Source organism: Diadema antillarum, unplaced genomic scaffold, assembly GCF_040938485.1.
Source record: "Diadema antillarum isolate AM-2024a unplaced genomic scaffold, OU_Dant_1.0 seq00000657_RagTag, whole genome shotgun sequence".
Classification (NCBI taxonomy): Eukaryota; Metazoa; Echinodermata; class Echinoidea; order Diadematoida; family Diadematidae; genus Diadema; species Diadema antillarum.
The window spans coordinates 350,559-370,270 of NW_027271569.1; the positions used below are offsets into that span (position 1 = coordinate 350,559).

Consider the following 19,712-nt stretch of genomic DNA (forward strand, 5'->3'; position numbering starts at 1 on the left):
AAGAATTGAGGAGAATTAAAGCTTACTATGATGGATGGGGGATCTTTGGCACATGGTGGGCTGAATTTCCCCGAAACAGTCTGAAGCTACATTTGTTAGAACTGTAAAATGATAACGCAATGCATTTTTCGCAATGTTATTTTGTCGGTTTGATCACTCTGTTCTCTTCTATGCAGGCGTATACAGTTATCACTCAATGGTTACTTTCTGTTCTGTGTCTATATAATTAGATTGCGCAATTTATGCCGCAATGCGCCTTGAGCACCCATTAAAGTTTTTTCTTTTTAACATGTTACTCACTTTATAATCACTATTTACTAGAATTTCAGTGTCTGGTCAACATTTTTCTTGGAAAGTTTTAGATCATAATTCCAGTGATGTGTACTGCGTTGATTCTTTGCTATAATCGAAATTCCTGTAGCTTTTAGAGCTTCCTTTAGACTTCCTTTTACGTGCTGGCACTGTTTCAGCTCATCTTTTCGGGACACAGAATGCTGCATGACGTTTAAGACATTTTTATGCCGTTCAGTCTTTCGACCTCCCGGCAATTGAAAAATAAGTACCATAATCAGCCAGATATTACTGCACATTTAGCATCCCACCAGTAAGCTTGCATGGACCTGAACATCATGAGGATATCACTTAGCTATCAAAAGTATATGTGTGCATTTGTGTGTGCGTCAGAGAGGGAGAAAGAGAAATATAACATATTATATAGGGCCTATATATAACGTATATATATATATACATATTATATTCAAATATACATATGTATACATATATATATATATATATATACCATTTTTTATATGATAAAGATAGAGAGAGAGAGAGAAAGGAGGGAGGGTGAGAGGGAGTGGGAGAAATTACAAAACCAGGTACATTAAAACTAGAAGGAAAGGGCAAATTCAAATGAAAGAGAGAGAGAGGGGGGGGGGAGAAGAAGTGTGGAATATATAAGTATAGTCTGGTAGAAAATATATAGGCATACAGACAACAGTGGGCGAGGAGCAAGGCTTGGCATCAAACCACTCCTCTGTGGCGGCATCTTGGGACGCCATGATGGAGAAAGACGCGGTGGAAAACGAAATCGACGTTTAAATGGCCATCGGCAACATTGGCTCCCCGAGATCGACCGTATATCCCACACGAGGGCTATCCCATCCCGTTTGATGCTTTGCGGGTAAAAACGAAAAATGCCCAAATCATGCCTGACAGTGGTTTAGTGCCTGTACGGGCTCCCATGTGAGATAAGCTGCGGCTTGTGGCACTCAGAGAGAAATTGGAACCACGCGAATAATGTCTTGAGCGTGATAACAGCAGAAGCTAGATACCGCTACAATATTTTGGAAATGTCATCTGAGGGGGAGGGAAAGGGAGCTATTTTCAGGTTGTGAACAGTGTTGAACAAAATCTTAAACAATATTTCGTAAGCTTTGCAAAGTTCGTGATCTATATAGAGTGTACTGTATTATGGTGATCTGGAAAGTAAGCTGCTTTGTCTAACTAAAGCAATACATAGAAAGAGTTTTGGTGTGTGTGTGTGTGTGTGTGTGTGTGCGTGTGTGGTGTGTGTGTGTGTGTGTGTATGTGTTTGTGTTTGTGTGCGTGCGCTAATATAAACCTTTATATGCCGAATGCAATAAAATGCACACTGGCATTTCTAGATTATCAAACAAGCAGGTAATTACAATGTACATTAGCGACGACGATCATTATCCACCCATGCACGCTGACTACTTGACATCAAGAAAATGTCAGCTGTTCGAATCTGCGGTGGAACGTCTAGGAAAGACAAAAATAACAGTAAGAAAAAAAACATAAGGGAGGAGAAAAAAACAACAAAGATCAGACAAACACAGATATCATTCACCAGTGGTCTCACAAGGGCGGCCAATCTCCAGAGTCCGATTACAGCGAGTTCACTGCTCTCGCTACGAGTGTATTATATTCCGGGACATGATGACGCACTATAGCGGGGCGTTTCGTTGCAAATGCCAGTCGGTAGCATATCGCTGATTAAGGATTTCGAAACACTTTGGCATTCATCACTGCGGGTATATGGCACCGTCTTCCCGAGGGTACGCGATTATTATTCAACCTCCTTGAAAGGCTACGTTTGCCCTGCTCTGGTGCTCACAGAAAAAGAAGAAAAAGAAGAAGAAGACGAAGAAGAAGAAGGAGGAAGAGGAGGAGGAGGAGAGGGAGAAGGGGAAGAAGAAGATGATGATGATGAAGAAGAAGAAGGAGGAGGAAGAGGAGGTGGAAGAAGAGGACGAGAAGAAGGAGAAGGATAAGAAAAGGGGAAAACCCAGAAACAACAATCGATTAACCAAACTCCTGAGGGGGTCCTACATCTTCATCTCGTGTAGTATTGATGTGTCATTTATTTATTCATAATTACAGATTGTTGTCTTGATGGTGAAGCCAGTTTCCAATGAGATGGAAATAGATTATCTCTCCCCCTCATCCCTCATCTTTCTTTCTTTGGAGGCAGGTCCAGGTAGGAACGGACAGCTATGGGACATTGACGTTATGATAAAACTGCGATATCTACGTTAGATGTTGAAACACCATCTGCTTTGCAGCTTACGCAGGCAAATTAAATCCTCTTTTTATCATTACAGATTCTTGCTACTAATTCCTACATAGGAATTTAATTTCGTTTGAACAGACCACCATCTTAATAGTTTAACTGGAGTAAAACGACATTATTATTATTATTATTATTATTATTATTATTATTATTATTATTATTATTATGTTATTGTTATCTGCATTTCCCGGTACATCTCTCCAAGTGTTTTATGGCTACTATGCGGACAAATTATGTTTAATCCTCTGAATGGGGAGTCAAAACAAAGAATATATTTCTGAAATCAGAGGGTTTAGATGATGCTTGTGGAGATTGATAATGCTTTCCTTCTCAGTGTGGGGAAAAGTTGAGTCTTATGTCGTTTGTCATTTTCCTTTTAAAGGTTCACTCATAGGAATGTTATCCGTAGACATCAATGTGGATTGAGAGAATTCAAAACAGAGAGCTTCGTCAATGAAATATGATCATCTCCTTTATACAAATATGATTATTTTTTTTACAGCTTTGATGATTACACTTATCACCCCCTCTCTCTTAAAACTCTTGAATTAATTGCCTAATGTTTCTCAAACTTTCACGGATGTGTCTTTACTCGCCTGTTAGTTTTGTCTACTTTCACTGTACCCTCATGTTTAGTGACACTTCCCTCTAGGCTTCGCTGTAAAATGTGTGTGTGTGTGTGTGTGTGTGTGTGTGTGTGTGTGCGTGCGTGCGTGCGTGTGTGTGTTTATTTGTTTGTGTGTACATGAATGAATTTGTGTGTATGGGAGTGCACATGTATGTTTCTGCATAATCGTTCCACATGATATAGGCCTACACAAGGTTTATTTCCGTCACTATGCTATCCACATGAAACTATTGGGAAGAAAATGTGTGTTAAAAGCAGCGCACTCAAACGTGGGATATAGAGTGTGATATATAAGGCATGTACCTTTACCTGGCACGGTCAGTGTGGTCAGTTAGGCGGCAAATGCAAAGAGAGTGGGGGGGTCAATGTGGTCAGTTAGGCGGCAGATGCAAAGACAGATGGGGAAAGGGAAAAGTTGATGGGTGACCAGCATTCTTGGTGACGCATTGCGTTGGTTGATATCATCATCCTTGTGCCAAGAGAATCGAGAAATTAATATCTTATACTCAACTTTACATCTGCATTCAAAGTTTGCATATTGGTGGACATGATTATGTCTATCTTTACCCTATGATAACGGGCATTGACGGGTGAGAGAGAGAGAGAGAGAGCACAATTTAACTGATTAGGGCCTAAGCCACGAAGACGAATTCAAAACACACAACAATATAAATAATCTCAATTGCAATCAGAGAGGGGATGTATCTCTCACATGGTAGGGTAAATGACTTACTCGTATATACCATGATATGCATGGGGGGCAATAGAATACGCAGGTCCGCCTCGCTATATAATTAAAAGAGCAACGTCAGCGACTATAGTTTGATGTCAGACAGACAGACAGACAGACAGACACACACACAGACACATACAAAAGGCGAAGAACCTGACATCTCCTTGATAAGTCTGTACGAAGGTAAAATACGCAATTATGCTTACGCACGGCATTGTGAGAATTCTCGGAAAAATGACAGCGAGCGAACACAAAACCAAGATTTTTTTTTTTCATTCCAAGGTACTATGATTGCATTCGAGCAATTTGCCAGAAAATTTTCACTAACTTGCATCAGCTTACTTTGCGAATCGCTATCGCAACTCGAGTAAATATGACTTGCGTCGCAGACACGAGGACGGTCAGAGGATGACTAGTACAGAGGGCGTTAATTGACATCCGTGATCCAGCATCTTTTCTATTCTTTGAGAGGTTTCCTCAAATTATTTCCTTCTTTCTGTATAGAATTTGCTGTTCTTTAAATATAATGTTTTAAAGGTGATACACATGTTTTATTCATTCATATTTATTTTTTTTTGAGGGGGGATATGTCCATTGCTCTATAGCATTTCTTAGCAACCAAGTCTAACACATCGTAACTGGGGACGTGGGGGCAGGGGCTGCAGCCCCCTTTCCCCTCTCTCCTCCCTCCCCCACGTTTTTTGCTCGTAAAAAAATCACAAAAAATCACAATATTCGTAAATTTCAATTTTCAAAGCTTCTGTCATTATATTCTTCTAGTAGCCCTACCATTAACCTTGACCCCCCGTTTCGCAGCCCCCCCCCCCAAAAAAAAAAGAGAAAAACACAATCAAAACAAACAAACACACACACACACACACACACACACTAAAAGGTTCCGCAGTCCCTGCTGGAACCTGACATAAACGAACATTATTTTGTTTGCATCTGCAGGTATATAGAAGCAAACTTGTGTTTATGTGCATTCGCTCCCGAAATTATTCATAATGCACTATTCTTGGAAATCAAATCTTAGAATACGTCATGGCTGATGTACGACCATCATTACGCTTGCCCTGTGCCTGGTAGCATCAAACATGAATATAATTTTGTGCATGTCTTCCCCAAACTTAATTATAATACCGTGACTGCGTTTGTGAAACATTGCTCCGTATCTTATGAGCATGTTACAATGTCATTTTCATAACATGAAAACATGTAATGAAACGACATTTGCTTCAACCGGGAGCAGCATGATCATACGTCTGCATCAGCTATGAAGTAATGTACATCGTGTGTGTGTGTGTGTGTGTGTGTGTGTGTGTGCGTTTGTGTGTCTTATTCTGATTTGTCTACGCCTGTGAATTTGTATGGCAGAAATGTCTTTGCATAAATGGAATACAATCATCATCTCATAATTGTCTCGGGAAAGACATCTGTGAGGCACGCACCAAGAGAAATAAATTGAACCCATGATGCAAATAAATCAGCATAGGACGGTAGTCATAGCGATGAGGAAATACCGAAATAAATTCGCTGGCGATTAGGCTGCACCACCGCAAGGCGCATCACGGAACAACGAGCGGAGCGAGGGAGAGAACAGGACGTAAGAAATCGACACCCACCTTCCGGTCTGAACCACCAGAGCACGTCCGATGGCTGCTCAATTACTGCCGATTTAGCATGCCACAGTGGAAGCGACGAGAACCTTTCGTGGGTGATGATATTTGAAGATGAGTGTTTTTTACGTATATCTTATTAGGTTTGTGGAATCATCCCGCCTCTCATAGTTGGGTCATTAGGATAGTAGAACCTGGGTTAATACGAGCAGATTTAATGATCAAGTCAACGCCTATGGCCCTAATAAGTGGTGTGTAAGCTGTTTTTGTCATTTCCAATAATTTTCACCGTAGTTACGTCAGTAGACGGTCGTTTATTTAAGATTAACACATATCAACTCTATTTTTAAACAACTACAGCGTTTAGTTCTGGGAAATTGCATACGTCGTGTTTTTTAGATTTTATTGGTTTTGACACAGCAAAAATCAAATAAGGATATTATCTAGTCATGTTTGAATAGGAGGGCCTAACGTTTGTCTATTCATAATTTTGGAAGTCATCATCAGTATGTGGAGACGTTCTTGATTCCTTTACCACATGAAGGGTGGTGTTTTGAAGCCGTAGAGTGAGCCACGGCAGGTTCTGGATTATCTGGCAAAATGATGACTGATAATATTTGAGTGAGAAAAAGAAGAAGAAGATAGAGAAAGAAGAGAAGGAGAATGCAAAAAAACAACAACAAACCGATCCTTTCTGGTGATAAATGTGTTCTTAGTGGGGTCTGAACGCATCATTATCATTATTATCTGAGCCATGGAAGACCCGACATTATGCTGCAAATACTGACTATATAGATATTTGAATGATAGAAAAGAGGAGAAGCAAGAGAGAGGAGAGTATGTATGTATATATATATATATATATATATATATATATCTATATCTATATATATATATATATATATATATATATATGTGTGTGTGTGTGTGTATAATATATATAATATATATATATATATATATATATATGCGTGTATATGTGTGTGTGTGTGTGTGTGTGTGTGTGTGTGTGTGTGTGTGTGTGTGTGTGTGTGTGTGTGTGTGTGGAGAGAGAGAGAGAGAGATTGCAAGAAAACGGTCCTGTCTGGTTAAAAGTGTCCTCAACGGCCTCAACGCATCATTATCATTATTGTCTCCTCTCCGCCTCTTGTCACTGTCTCTTCAATTTCGCTAATTGCGTTTGGCTGTTTAGCGAAAAGGCACGCGCGTTGCCATGGCGACCATTGTATGTCAACATAATTATATCCCTCATGACTATAGCATATATTCCTATCACTTCTTTTTCATTTCCTCTCCAGCCACAGTCAATAAACAGACTAACACTGTGCCATATACACATGTTACCATGATTGCACAGCATGAAGCGCACCGAGCTCTGAAAATTAATTGTATTGTCCCGCTTTCATCTGCCCCTGCACCTCATTTGGGGAATCTAAAAGGCAGACATACTACCCTGTCGATTAGAATCCCTGTAGCAGGATAGATAACGAAATATCTCAATTCAACGGGACAGATCCTATAACAGACTTGTATCAGGAATTACTGTGCCCGTTATGAGTATGCGTATTAGCGTTGGAGGGTTGCAAACAAACTTAAAGGGATGGTACAGTATTGGTGGAGATGAGAATTGGGCTTTTAACTTTTTGTAAAATAACAAGAAATCACTTACGATATGGTACCAGGCATACCATTTTGAGAGGAATTCAAAGTTTATTTGATGAAAATCGGGTTTGAAATGACTGAAACACCCAAAAACAAAGTAAAACAAAGTGATCGTAATAAAATATGGGTCCCACACTTTATTAGAATTGCTCTTTTTGGATATCTCGGCCATTTCAAAACCAATTTTCAATAAACAAACGTTGAATTCCTCATATAATTACCTGCTCTTTCATATCTTATAAGATGTTTCCCATTATCTCACCCCAAAATGTTAGAAACCTGAAATTAGGTTTCAACCAAAACTATTACGATCCCTTTAATGCGTTGCCCATACGGAGAATGTTGTTTTTGGATACCTACAGTGAAATCAAAACACGACTGCAGAGGAAATGTTCGTTTTTAACGGATCATATAAAGTGTAATGAGAGTTTTGTCCTTTGGCAAACTGTAGAATGGTGGAATCTTAAAGTATGGCTCTGATATCTTGTAAACCTTCAGTTTGAGTGGCGACTTAATCATTTTGTTACACGAAACTACATAAACAGAAAATTTCAAGTGCTCAGCTTGAAAAAAAAAAAAGATGGGGCTTAATGTCTTAATCAAATACGTATCATCAGCATAACCCTTTGCCTCCAAGATGGAGTAATCGCCGGTTCGGTAAGCAAAAGGTTAACTCCAATAACTTTCTCCGCAACATGTTTTGGTTACTAACTATCAAATTCTCCCTCTATGGGAGATGAAACAGAAAACTCAACAAACTCAACGTATCTCCGAAATTATCCCCAAATCCTGTTGATGCGACGTTGATTCTGACTCTGAATACTCTCTAAAATGACCTCGATAAGCAGAGGGGGAAAATGAGAATTATCATATTCAAGCACATTCTTTGACAAGGTCAGAAGTAAATTACTTTCAAGCACTTTTGCGCTTTTTTATTGCTGTATGAACGAAAGGGGCATTTGTGTAGGCCCCCAAAAAAAAGACATTGAATAATCAACTTTTGCTGGTGTTGTAATCATGAATCTCTCATCCTTAAAAAAAGAAAAAGATTAAGCAAATCTATTTAATCAAGACTTAATCAAATTTCACTAAACCGCACACACGCTTTAGTATCTATCTACAGTTCTGAATGCCACATGCAAACAAATATAGAAACAAAATCGGTTCTTTGTCGTGTTTGTTCTGCCAAGAATCCTCTCTGCAACTCATAGTGTAACCGAAAGCATAAATCGAGGGACTTAGGGTCGGTAAATTGTATTCTACACTTACAGGAGGAGAAAACACGTACACGTATACTTAACAAAATGGACATGATACAAGAATCCTAACTTATTAAAATCGATCCAAGAGAGGAACAAAACTTATCTTTAGATTTATAAACGCAATCAGATTGATATGGGGGGGGGGGGGGGGGGATGATGACAGCAATACATGAGATTATGTAAGTGAATTAGGAATGATTTACCCAACCAACGTAACAAAAGACATCTCGGAATGAATAAATCAAACCACAATGATGCATATATCGCTGTTATGTTCCAACGAGTATATGCACACTAGTTCCGTCTCTGTCTTGCCAACCCAGACCAATATTAAATGCGTATCCAAACTTAATGATGTTAGCATTGAACAGTTTTCTTCGATTGATATATCTGTTTTATCATATCTCACAAGGCACGATGGGAAACAGCGTAGATACTGAGAACAAAACAGGAAGGAGAGATAAACATAGATTGAATAAGCCTATATAATATGATATACATACATGTAAAATGATGTCATAGACGTGATATAATATATGATACAAGCATGTGTATACATGCATATACGTATCAATTACTTAATTCTTCATCAAGGAGTATGTTAATGGGTCAATATTTTGACAATAACGCTCTATCATATTTCATAGTTGTTGATGTCTGACGGGAAAATCAGATCAGGACATGTTAGAGAAGAGATCATAGTCAAGATACTTTCCTATAAAGTGGCCTACATTTCTACATAATAATCTCACAAGATGTGTACACAGATATGTAAAGATGAATGAACAATTATGGTGTGCATACAGTATATTACATAACTATAGAAGCAGCTGGCACTACAAAGATTCAAGGTTTTTTCTTTCCTTTTTTCCTCCCGCATTCCCAAGAACGTTCGTATGATCGTTGGTATATACCACTCACTTGCACTGACGTATGAGTATGAGTATGAGTATGAGTATGAGTACATACTTAGATGAAACCTTACGAGGCGTGATAGTCATGTTGACGTTCTCTCGCAAAAGATATACTATTATCATTCTGCAAGTTGTTCTCAGTCTCGTTCACCATAAATCAAACTAAACAAAGCGGCGTTCCATAAAGGGTGTCATAATTATCATGCGGAAGATCCTCCCATACCACGTCCCTCCTCTTTCCCAGAAAGAAAATAATGCGCCGTCAAGCTAACTGCTCTTCCAGATGAATCATTAGAGTCTCGAGCCTCGAAACCTATTTCTTTTCCAGTTATTACGCTATTATGACTTTATGCTTATTTTTGTCTTTCTTTTGTCGATAATCTTTAATTATGTGCGTGGAAGCACGGCTTCGCTTTTCGTTATTTTTCAGCGGCTTATTAGATCGAATTTCGTGAAAATTAATCATCTTCGCATCACCTTTAAGGAGGAAGAGAGAGAGAGAGAGAGAGAGAAAGAGAGAAAGAAAGAAGGGAGGGAGAGAGAGGGAGAGAAGTAGAGAGAGATAGAGACTCGAGGAGAACAGAGGGGACGCGTGGTCGTAAACACGCGCCGTCGCCGATGTGTGCACTGCACTCGGTGTAAGATCACACCCCGACACGTTCTCTTCAAATCGATATGCTCGGAAACGTGAGCGTGAAGATGAATGCCTCTGGGGAATGAAGATGCACATGTAGGGCATTTTGCATCACATCAGCAGCTTCTCCGCGTGTGTCAGGCCGTCGCCGGGTTTACTTTTTCACCCTACGCTCTCCTCGCGGCAAGTCTTACAATACCGGCCACGGTCTTCATAGTGGCCCCAACTGCGCACAGCTGAATGCAACAGAAGCTCCTCTTAACCATTCGGCGACTTGATTTATTACGATATACTGCCTATCGATGCAACTCACCTGGTAAATCGATGGTCTCAATTAATCGTAATCACTCGAACTTTTGACCTGAAAAATGATGATCTTGAATGTTAAAGCGACCACTGGAAACCGTGAGCAGTCAGACATAATAAACAGGATTCCAAGAGTCTTTATTGATTCCCATCGTTTAGACACGGTCGTGCTCCCCCCGTGGAGCCAAAATGGCACCTTCGGACGAACTTTTACGAAAAGTAGGGCGGATAGTAAAGGAGGGCATCTACCTCTCACAAGGTGGACGTGACCATGATTTTTTTTTCCTGGTGAGATGTGATAAAAATATACACAACGAAACAAAACCCCAAACATACGTCACAGAATGCTCCCTTTATAAAGTTAGGATGAAAGAACCTCTGGTAGTAGAAATTCTATATTGTTTTTTTTTTCTTTTTTCCAGACAGGCCGAAAGAGTATTATGTGGATACCATGACATAATAATCTTTTTTTCCCCCTAAACTGTTTAGCCATGACTTATTTTATTGTCTCAATGTCGACATATCACAACTCATAATCTTCAGCCATAATCTCGGTTTTCTTAACATTTCTCTCGTTATCGTTCAAACAAATGTTGAAGTGACTGCCACTTTGAATTAAGCTTGTTAAGAGTACCCGACACAGAACAAATGTATTTCTCATCTGCATAATATTCAACGACTTTTTTCTTCATAAACTCAACCCTAGGAATTTTGTTCTCTGCCTTTTGTACAAACAATTGCTGCTTAATAAAAAAAAAATCAGAACACAGTTTAAAGCATTTAAAGCGACGTAATTATCTGGTTGTTGCTATGAACAATAATAATATCAGTTGTGAAAATTTATTCAGAATGAGGGATATGAGAAGATATACAGTATAAACTGTGTATATATGTACACACACACACACACACAAATATATAATATATACAGAGAGAGAGAGAGAGAGAGAGAGAGAGAGAGAGAGTTGAATAAGACACAGAAGCTTATTCCACAGACAGGGACAAAGACAAAAAGTCGACGAGAATCCTTTGACAATATAAACCTCGGTAGATGGCAAGATGTAGTTCACGTTGATCGCAAGTCTGTAATTTATTAGCCGACACATTGAGTGGCATTAATAATTCACATGCCCAGGTGTTTTGTGATTTGCCAAGTGAGAGCCGCCGTTACTTTTAGCAATTAGTTCTCTGGACCAGGTGTGGACGAAGTTACCAGAAATAACCTTCGGGGTCGATTGGGTGCCAATAAGAGGTAATCCTTTAAAGTATATAGGCAGCCAAGGAATTGCTGCATGCATACTCGTTCAATTTCAGAGAAGCATCGTAATGGTATAGCGACGATACTTGAGCATGGCATTGGAGAATGACGCTAATCGCTTTCCAGCTAGATCGTGCTGCACTTTTTGAACAATATATCTTACTCGTCCCCCTCCCTCTTTCTCTTTCTATCTTATACATATATGTATAAATAAATAAATAAATAAATATATATATATATATATATATATATATATATATATATATATATATATATATATATGTATGTGTGTGTGTGTGTGTGTGTGTTTTTGTGTGTATGTAAGCCACACATAGATATTCCCTTGCTATCTTTACATGCCGTCGTGAGGAAAGAGTTATAGATTCTCGTATATGATATCTAACGTGTTTTCATCAAACATTCTCAACATTGTGACTATATAACTTTGCGTTGTGTTGAGCGCGAATTCTGCTTCATACAAAAAGAAAGGAACACGACAGAGAAACACGATATCGACCAAAGTCAACAATGAAAATGTTGATTCTTTTTAAACAATGCTGATTCCGTGATATTATATACATATATATATATATATATATATATATATATATATATAGGGCTTTCAGTAGCTCAGTCGGTAGAGCACCGGTCTAGTAATCCGGAGGTCTCGGGTTCGAATCCCGATGAAAACCCATTTTCTTTGCTCAAAGTTTTCGCTATTTATTATTACAATTGTTTCTGGTCAGTTTCTCCTTCCTTGTTTCAAAATATATTACAAAAAGCTGCATCGCTTCGGTGATCCCTCACATTATTCCAAAGTTGATTTACATCATTTGGGTTTATGTCAGGTTAATGTGTGTGTGTGTGGCGCACATACACACACTATAGCTTCTGACCACACGAGCAAAGAGAGTTAAGGGTTTGGGACGAACACAGATCTAGGACTTTCAATAGCTTAGTCGGTAGAGCACCGGTCTAGTAATCCGGAGGTCTCGGGTTCGAATCCCGATGAAAACCCATTTTCTTTGCTCAAAGTTTTCGCTATATATATATATATATATATATATACATATATATATATATATATATATATATATATATATATATATATATAATATGAAGAGCTCATTTGCAAAAGGGGTTGGATCGATTTTTGATGACAATTTAGTTATTACCATTACTGCACAGAATTCCAGTTGAGTTAGCTACAGTGAAAATTTCAACTGCATACAACCATTTGAATAGAAATTATTGCAAAAGTACATTTAGATTTTCCATACACTTGTGTACAAATTCTCACAAATAAACCTATTTTTCTCTAAAGTACTAAAAGTGGATCTAACCCCTTTTGCAAATAAACTCTTCATATATACATATATATATATATATATATATACACACATATATATATAATATATATATATATATATATATATATATATATATCATTACCATATATTCTTTGTTTGAGGTAGCAAATCTACCTTCACCTAAACGTTACTAATTTCAAGTCTAACCTCCAAATCGTCCCGTTTTTCGTGCGAGAAAAACTAGCTTGGCTATATAGTTTGTTGTTGTATCCATCACAAATCGATAATACAGATTACACGGAGAGGCAACCAAAAAAATAAATAAAAAAAAAAGAAAATTGAACCGTTGTGCAATGCAGATACAATTTTGCCATTCAGAAATTGGGTGAAAGAGCAATATTGATATGTTATCTTGTCGTGGAGCTTGTGGGGTTTGTTTTTGTTTCTATTTTGTATTTTGGGTTGTATTGTTTAGATGAAGACAGAGGAAAGAAATCAAGCGCGCAAGTCACTTCATTCGATATCATTCGCTCGGGTCCTTGCTGAGTCATAATCAACAGAAGGTGACATCGACTCTTTCGTGTATATTCATCCCCCTCCATTTTATTTATTCATTTACTTAATTTTCTTTTTTGGGGTGGGGGGGGGGGTGGGGATAGAGGTTATCTTTCGCTTTTATTGCTTATATTCCGCCAGTTTATTAACTAAACACGTGAGTAACTGTAACTGTTCATATATTGTAACAGACGCAAACAGAAGGAAACTGACCAGAAATGAATATCATTTATTAGTGGAAAAATGAGCAAAGAAAATGGGATTCTATCGGGCTTATGTTCATAATTATATTGTGTTAGTTTTCACTCGGGACAAGCTTTAAACTGAATGACTTGTCTGGGATAAATAAGTCACTTTTGAAAGCTGTTCCTTGTATTTCCGCAGACTGTTGTATATAGATTACCCATGGTGCTATGTGAATTGAAATAGAAGCGACTCTAATAATATAGCGTTTCAATTCTGAATCTTTAAGACGGAGCACATCGTGCCTGCTCATACAAGTATGACGGGAACTTCAATGCAAATACTAAAAAAAAAACCGCATCGACGCATCGATATGTCCATATTATTCTAGTATACGAAGCGAGCATCGCAAATTCTGACCTCATGCCCCCTCTGTTTGTTTACCGTTCGGGACAACGGAAATATATCGTAGAATATGCCTGCTCAGTTCTTAGGGAGGGGAGAAGACGAGGAATCCGTCGTCGGTGTTGACATGTTCGTTGGACAGCGTCCGACGGCGAAGCAGCGCGTCCCATGCGAGACTCACAGCTTCAAATCAATAATGTCTACATTTCTACTGACTGCATGCTTGATTGTTTATGTCTGACCAATTGTCCTATGACCTACACTGGAGATAACCACTGGGGTCAAGCTATCTTCCACGCCACACCAGTCTGCGGTCGCAAGATTGAAAATGATAATTATAATGATGATTATAATCGACCGCACATTAATAACAAGCGGTGTGTGACGTTGTGGGCGCGCGCATCCACCTTGCGAGGGTTCATTATGACGGCTATACTATCGAGTTACTGAAGATCGTGTCGTCGAGCGTTGTATGATTCCACCGATAGTCACGTTTTGTTGTTACCATGGCATTACCGACACTGTATATCATTGAGTTACCCACCCGCCAACGGTATGGCAACGCCGCATGTGTACAGTAAAATCTTGATTGCATATAGGCTACTTAGTATTAGACGCAAGCATATAAAAGTATCATTATTAACAGTTATGGATGAGAATATTATTTGGAGTATGATTTACAATCGCCATGTAATGTGTTGACTCCTCATTATCAGTATGGATTCTTTCTCTATAATCTACTTCGTATACACCCAGTTACATCCATTGTTTACATTGCGGATTGGCCAAAGATGGCTGACATGGGAAAATACGAGTTGTAAAAACAACTTACCTCATTTAAATTTCATATGGAGCTAGATTACTAATAGTTACCTGTTTTTAATGAAATCGCGTCTTCATTATCTTTACCAAATAAGATATCAATAGCTGCGATTTGTTTGTTGTTAGCATAATGGTACAACGGTGCCTGTGTTTGATGTTTAAGTGGCCCATTGCAGGTGAACGTAAGTTGTTCCATAACCATTCAAAATTCAGCCATTGAATTACAAGGGAACTTCACATATTATATGCAGTGAAATACAAGTCTGGATGACCAGAAGATCTCTCTAAAAAAAAGCGAGTGAAAATTTTCACTCTAAAAAGAGTGAATACAAAAAATAGTGAATTTCGAGTGAAATTGGAGTGAATTTTGAGTGAAAATGCTCATTTTTACTCATTTTGGAGTGACGTCAGGGATCACTCGAAGATTTTTCAAAATGAGTGAAAATGAGCATTTTCACTCAAAATTCACTCCAATTTCACTCGAAATTCACTCTTTTTTGTATTCACTCTTTTTAGAGTGAAAATTTTCACTCGATCTTTTTTAGAGAGATACTCGGGCAAGTTGAACTAAGGAACCCATCTTATTTACAAAGCGAGATAGAAAAAGAGAAACAGAGGGGGAGGGGTGGGGTACTGTCGATGAGAAGGCAAGACTGCCCTGTCGTTTAATGAGTAAAATGATGCAAACCAACGACTAGTAGCCATGGCCCCAACCATAATGATAATATGTCATGATGATGATGATGACGATAATGATAATAATAAGAAACATTTCACACAGGCGTTTCTAAGCGCATTGATACAGATCAGGACATGTTTAGCTGAAATACAGAATATAACTATAAATATACGAACTTTGTGATATTGATACAGGAAAAAAAATATTATGTACTCCATACCTTATAAATTGTACGATACTGCTGTATCGCGCTTGGGGAAAAATGGAAATGAAAATTGTCCTCAAGGGCCTTCATACGGATTTTGTTTTTGTTTTTTCTATTAAGAAATATATCAGTTTAAGAAAAATTTCAGTATGGAATAGTTTTTCGAGATCGAGGGAGTATTTCGTATGTTGCTTTAAAATCATACGCCCTTTACTGCATGGGGATGATGTTTCGATAAGATCATAATTGCATACATACTGAACGCACACACACACACACACACACACACTTGTTGTTCTGCATAAACTCAAACATACGCAGCCCCACAAAGTGTGTGTCATTTATATATAATGATATATCACAAATCGCACTTATACGGTTATGTTATACGTAATAGATTATTGGAATACAGAAATGGGTTTTCTTGGACGTGGAGACTATGATTATCGTTGATCATGATGAAACCTCAAAGAAATATGAGTTACCAGCCTTGTCGTATATCAATCAGACTTCAACATCTAGAGTAGATGACATATTTACCTTAGGAGCGTATTCATCCCTACTCCCTCCATGTCCCTCTGGACTGCTTTCCAAGATTTCTCCAGGCTAAACTTCTGTCGCGCCGTGAGAGGCAGGCGAGGATCCGTCGGCGGTGGGGCGCACGGCTCGGGCAGCTTCCCGTTAGAGTACCCACCTCGTTTCACGTCTGCCGTAGACGAAGAACAACCCATGATACGCCGCAATCGCGATTCTACACTTGGTATTTCATGGCAGAACTGACGGCATGATTTTTATTCCCAGAGCAATAACGGCGATAAGTTTTAGAATGCACACCTTATCGCGAATACCAGAAAATTAACCCGACAGAATGTTTTTCTCTCTGTTATGATGAAGTATCGAAACGCCAAATCCAGGTATATATTCCGATAGCCAACGGGTCCATAAAGCAAAAACAAAGTCAAAAGATATATCACGCAGGACGGTCTACATAGCAAGGAGAGAACTAATCAGATATTTAGATTCCCTGCTTTCGACTACTCAAGTACTAGCATTTGACGATGGCAGCGTTAATGATACGAAACGCCCAAACTATCACGTTGTTGCAATGTTTTTAAGATTCACACGTATTCCGCACGAGTGAAGCGATGAAGCGGATCTCCGAAACGAGCGAGTTACAACCTTGTTTTGGTGAGCAGGTCCGCTATCCACTGAGCGCTCGCCCCGCTGTAGTTTGCAAATCGGACCCACACGGTAAATTGCGTGGGTGCATTTTGATGTAAGATGATGCTCGTCAATATTCGCTTCTCACTCACTGCATGCATTCGAGCACTCCGTTCCAAGGCGAGTGTTGCATGCGATGCGCATACATGCCATGTCTGAGTGTCACAGTGGTGTGTGTGTGTGTGCGTGTGTGTGTGTGTGTGTGTGTGTGTGTGTGTGTGTGTGTGTGTGTGTGTGTGTGTGTGTGTGTGTGTGTGTGTGTGTGTGTGTGTGTGTGCGTGTGTGCGTATACGTGCGTACTCACAGCGTTTTCATATTTGCTCACATCACACTGTGCCATCCAACACTTCATCGATTTATTTCGTTTGCTCTGCAAACGTTTCTTACCTTTTTTCCTCACCTCTTGTGAGAGTTTCACACTCACATCATGGCACGACAATTCTCTATTTTCATGGACCCTCTCTGTTATCAGAAACACCTGGTCTAATTATGCAAAGAAACGCACATAGAATTTGGTGCGCTAATGTTCCCTTACTTCTTCATTTAGTGAGCCAGAAAAAAAAAACAACAACCACACAAACAGATCAGATTGTTAATTTTACTGTAATTGTGAGCCCAGAAACGATTTCAACCTTGAAAAACAGTAATAATATACATTATCTTCATGCTTTATTATATTATGCGAAATGTTTCAAACTTATTCTGCTGTAATCATTTTTTTTTTTCTTAACTAACGGAATTTACTACACATACGTCTGAAAAGTGAAGCCCCACATTGACATAAAATTATCTTCAAAAAAGTTGGGTTATTGTGCGTAGTTCTACTGGACACCTTTTATCATCTGGCATCACGGCGAATTGGTAATTGTATCCAGCATCACCTCGCATTTATAACGTTCAGTAGAAACACGTTAAATGTAACTTGTAAATGTGAATGGTTCACAAAGAAGTACAGAAAATGCAGTCGTGTCAAGAGTGTGGTTTTTTTTACAGCATATAAACATCAATCGTAACGGGAAGCATAAAGTGAGACTAGTTGATGTCATTGCCTCGAAAATCTCCTTTTTTTAAAAAATGTAATCATGTATTAATATTACAAAACGATTTTTGTGTCAATCATAATAATCTGTAACTTTAGGAACCTAGATGTCATGACAACATTGTATGATTCAGTGAGTGGGATATATAGGAGGAATCAGTCAATATCCGATGGCGTGAGTTTGTCATTGATAATTCAAATCTCTATTCATCATTATCATTCGAATAACGTCTTGCGACACTGCAATTGTACAATGGTATACAGTATCTCTGACAGTTCTCTTCGCTTTGGAAATGAAAGAGCTAGCTGCCAGGTTCTATATGACGTGCCACATTACTTAATTTACCAAATTCTCGTTAAAATTTGACATTTATACAAATAAGAACATTTTCAAGGATTTCTTTAATCTCGCAGTGTTTGTATCCGGTTGATATTTTGAATTGTGGCGGATTTTTTTTCTTTTAATTGCAGTTTTATTGCTGACATCGCAATATTGACTTAGATATGAATCATAAGTACTTAGATTTATTTTTAGAAATGCTCAAAAACTTTCACAAAGAGGTGAAAATTGACTCATAAAAGGAGTTCACGTAGAAGTGTATTAAAATGAACTGTTAATAATCTTTATGATAAAATAGAGATTTGAATTTGATCCTATTCTGTCAGGTTCTATATTGTAGGTATGTGCAAGAATGTATGTGTGCGTGTGTGAGTGTGTGTGTGTGTGTGTGTGTGTGTGTGCGTGTGCATGTGTATTTACCTGTACCAGCGCATAATTTCATTTCACAAACGGCAGATCATGCATTACCTGTAAAATACTAATTATATTTATTATCAATCGTGTTAATCGTGATGTTGACTATTCAATTTAATCAACATGTCGGTTCAGATGTCTTGTTAATTTATTTTTTTTTTTTTTGCTTGTTAGTTTGTTTTTGTTGCTAATATTTGATTTGACAAGATAAGAGCGGTGCAACATGCACGATGTAAACGGCCGGGAGTAGATCAGATAATTCTGTACGTGATGACAACTCGCAAAAAAAAAAGAAGATAGAGATATTATCAAAATAGGGAAAAACGAAGAAGGAAATGAGACAGAGACAGACAAATAAATAATCACCGGATTGATCACGCCACCCCCCCCCCTACTCCTTCTACAAAGTATATTTGACGTGACGAGCTTATAGATCTGATGGGCTCGTTTATGAATAGAATTTATGCGAAAATCTTATGATTATAGTCTTGATCTGCGTGGGTGCAATTTGAAGCTCTCATAAAATTAAACAAGATGCAGATCATTGTGCATTACAATCATTATGGCATTATGAGTTTTTGATAGGTATCGAACTACGCATTAAACATAAGAAAAAAAAAGAGAAGAATGGGGGAGGGGTATAATACATCGTGCATGACTTAAAAAAAGGATAAAATAATCATAGCAGGAATACTTCTTCGTCAATCCCACGGTGATAACAGTTTTTCAGTCCGATGTTCCACTGTTTCTCTGTCGATCTATAGTCAAAGTGCACTAATTAGTGTCCTGATATCACAATCATGCAGTGTTGAGGAATATCTCAGACACTATGAGCTGTATACGTAAGAAGAAATTGCCAAACATTATAATACTTTAAACTTAACTAAATATTGTCATTCCATATCTTATGCTTGTATAAACATGTAA

General features: G+C 38.3%; 1 protein-coding gene across 1 annotated transcript in view; it reads right to left on the reverse strand.

Annotated features, from left to right (window-relative positions):
• The window catches only part of LOC139736592 (globin-like), a 66,689-nt gene extending 49,776 nt beyond the window's left edge, over positions 1–16,913 (reverse strand). The window contains exon 1 of the mRNA XM_071647338.1: positions 16,312–16,913. Coding sequence (XP_071503439.1) covers positions 16,312–16,502 — 191 coding nt within the window. The 5' untranslated portion in view covers positions 16,503–16,913. The remainder of the gene's footprint in view (positions 1–16,311) is intronic.
• Positions 16,914–19,712: the final 2,799 nt, after the last annotated feature.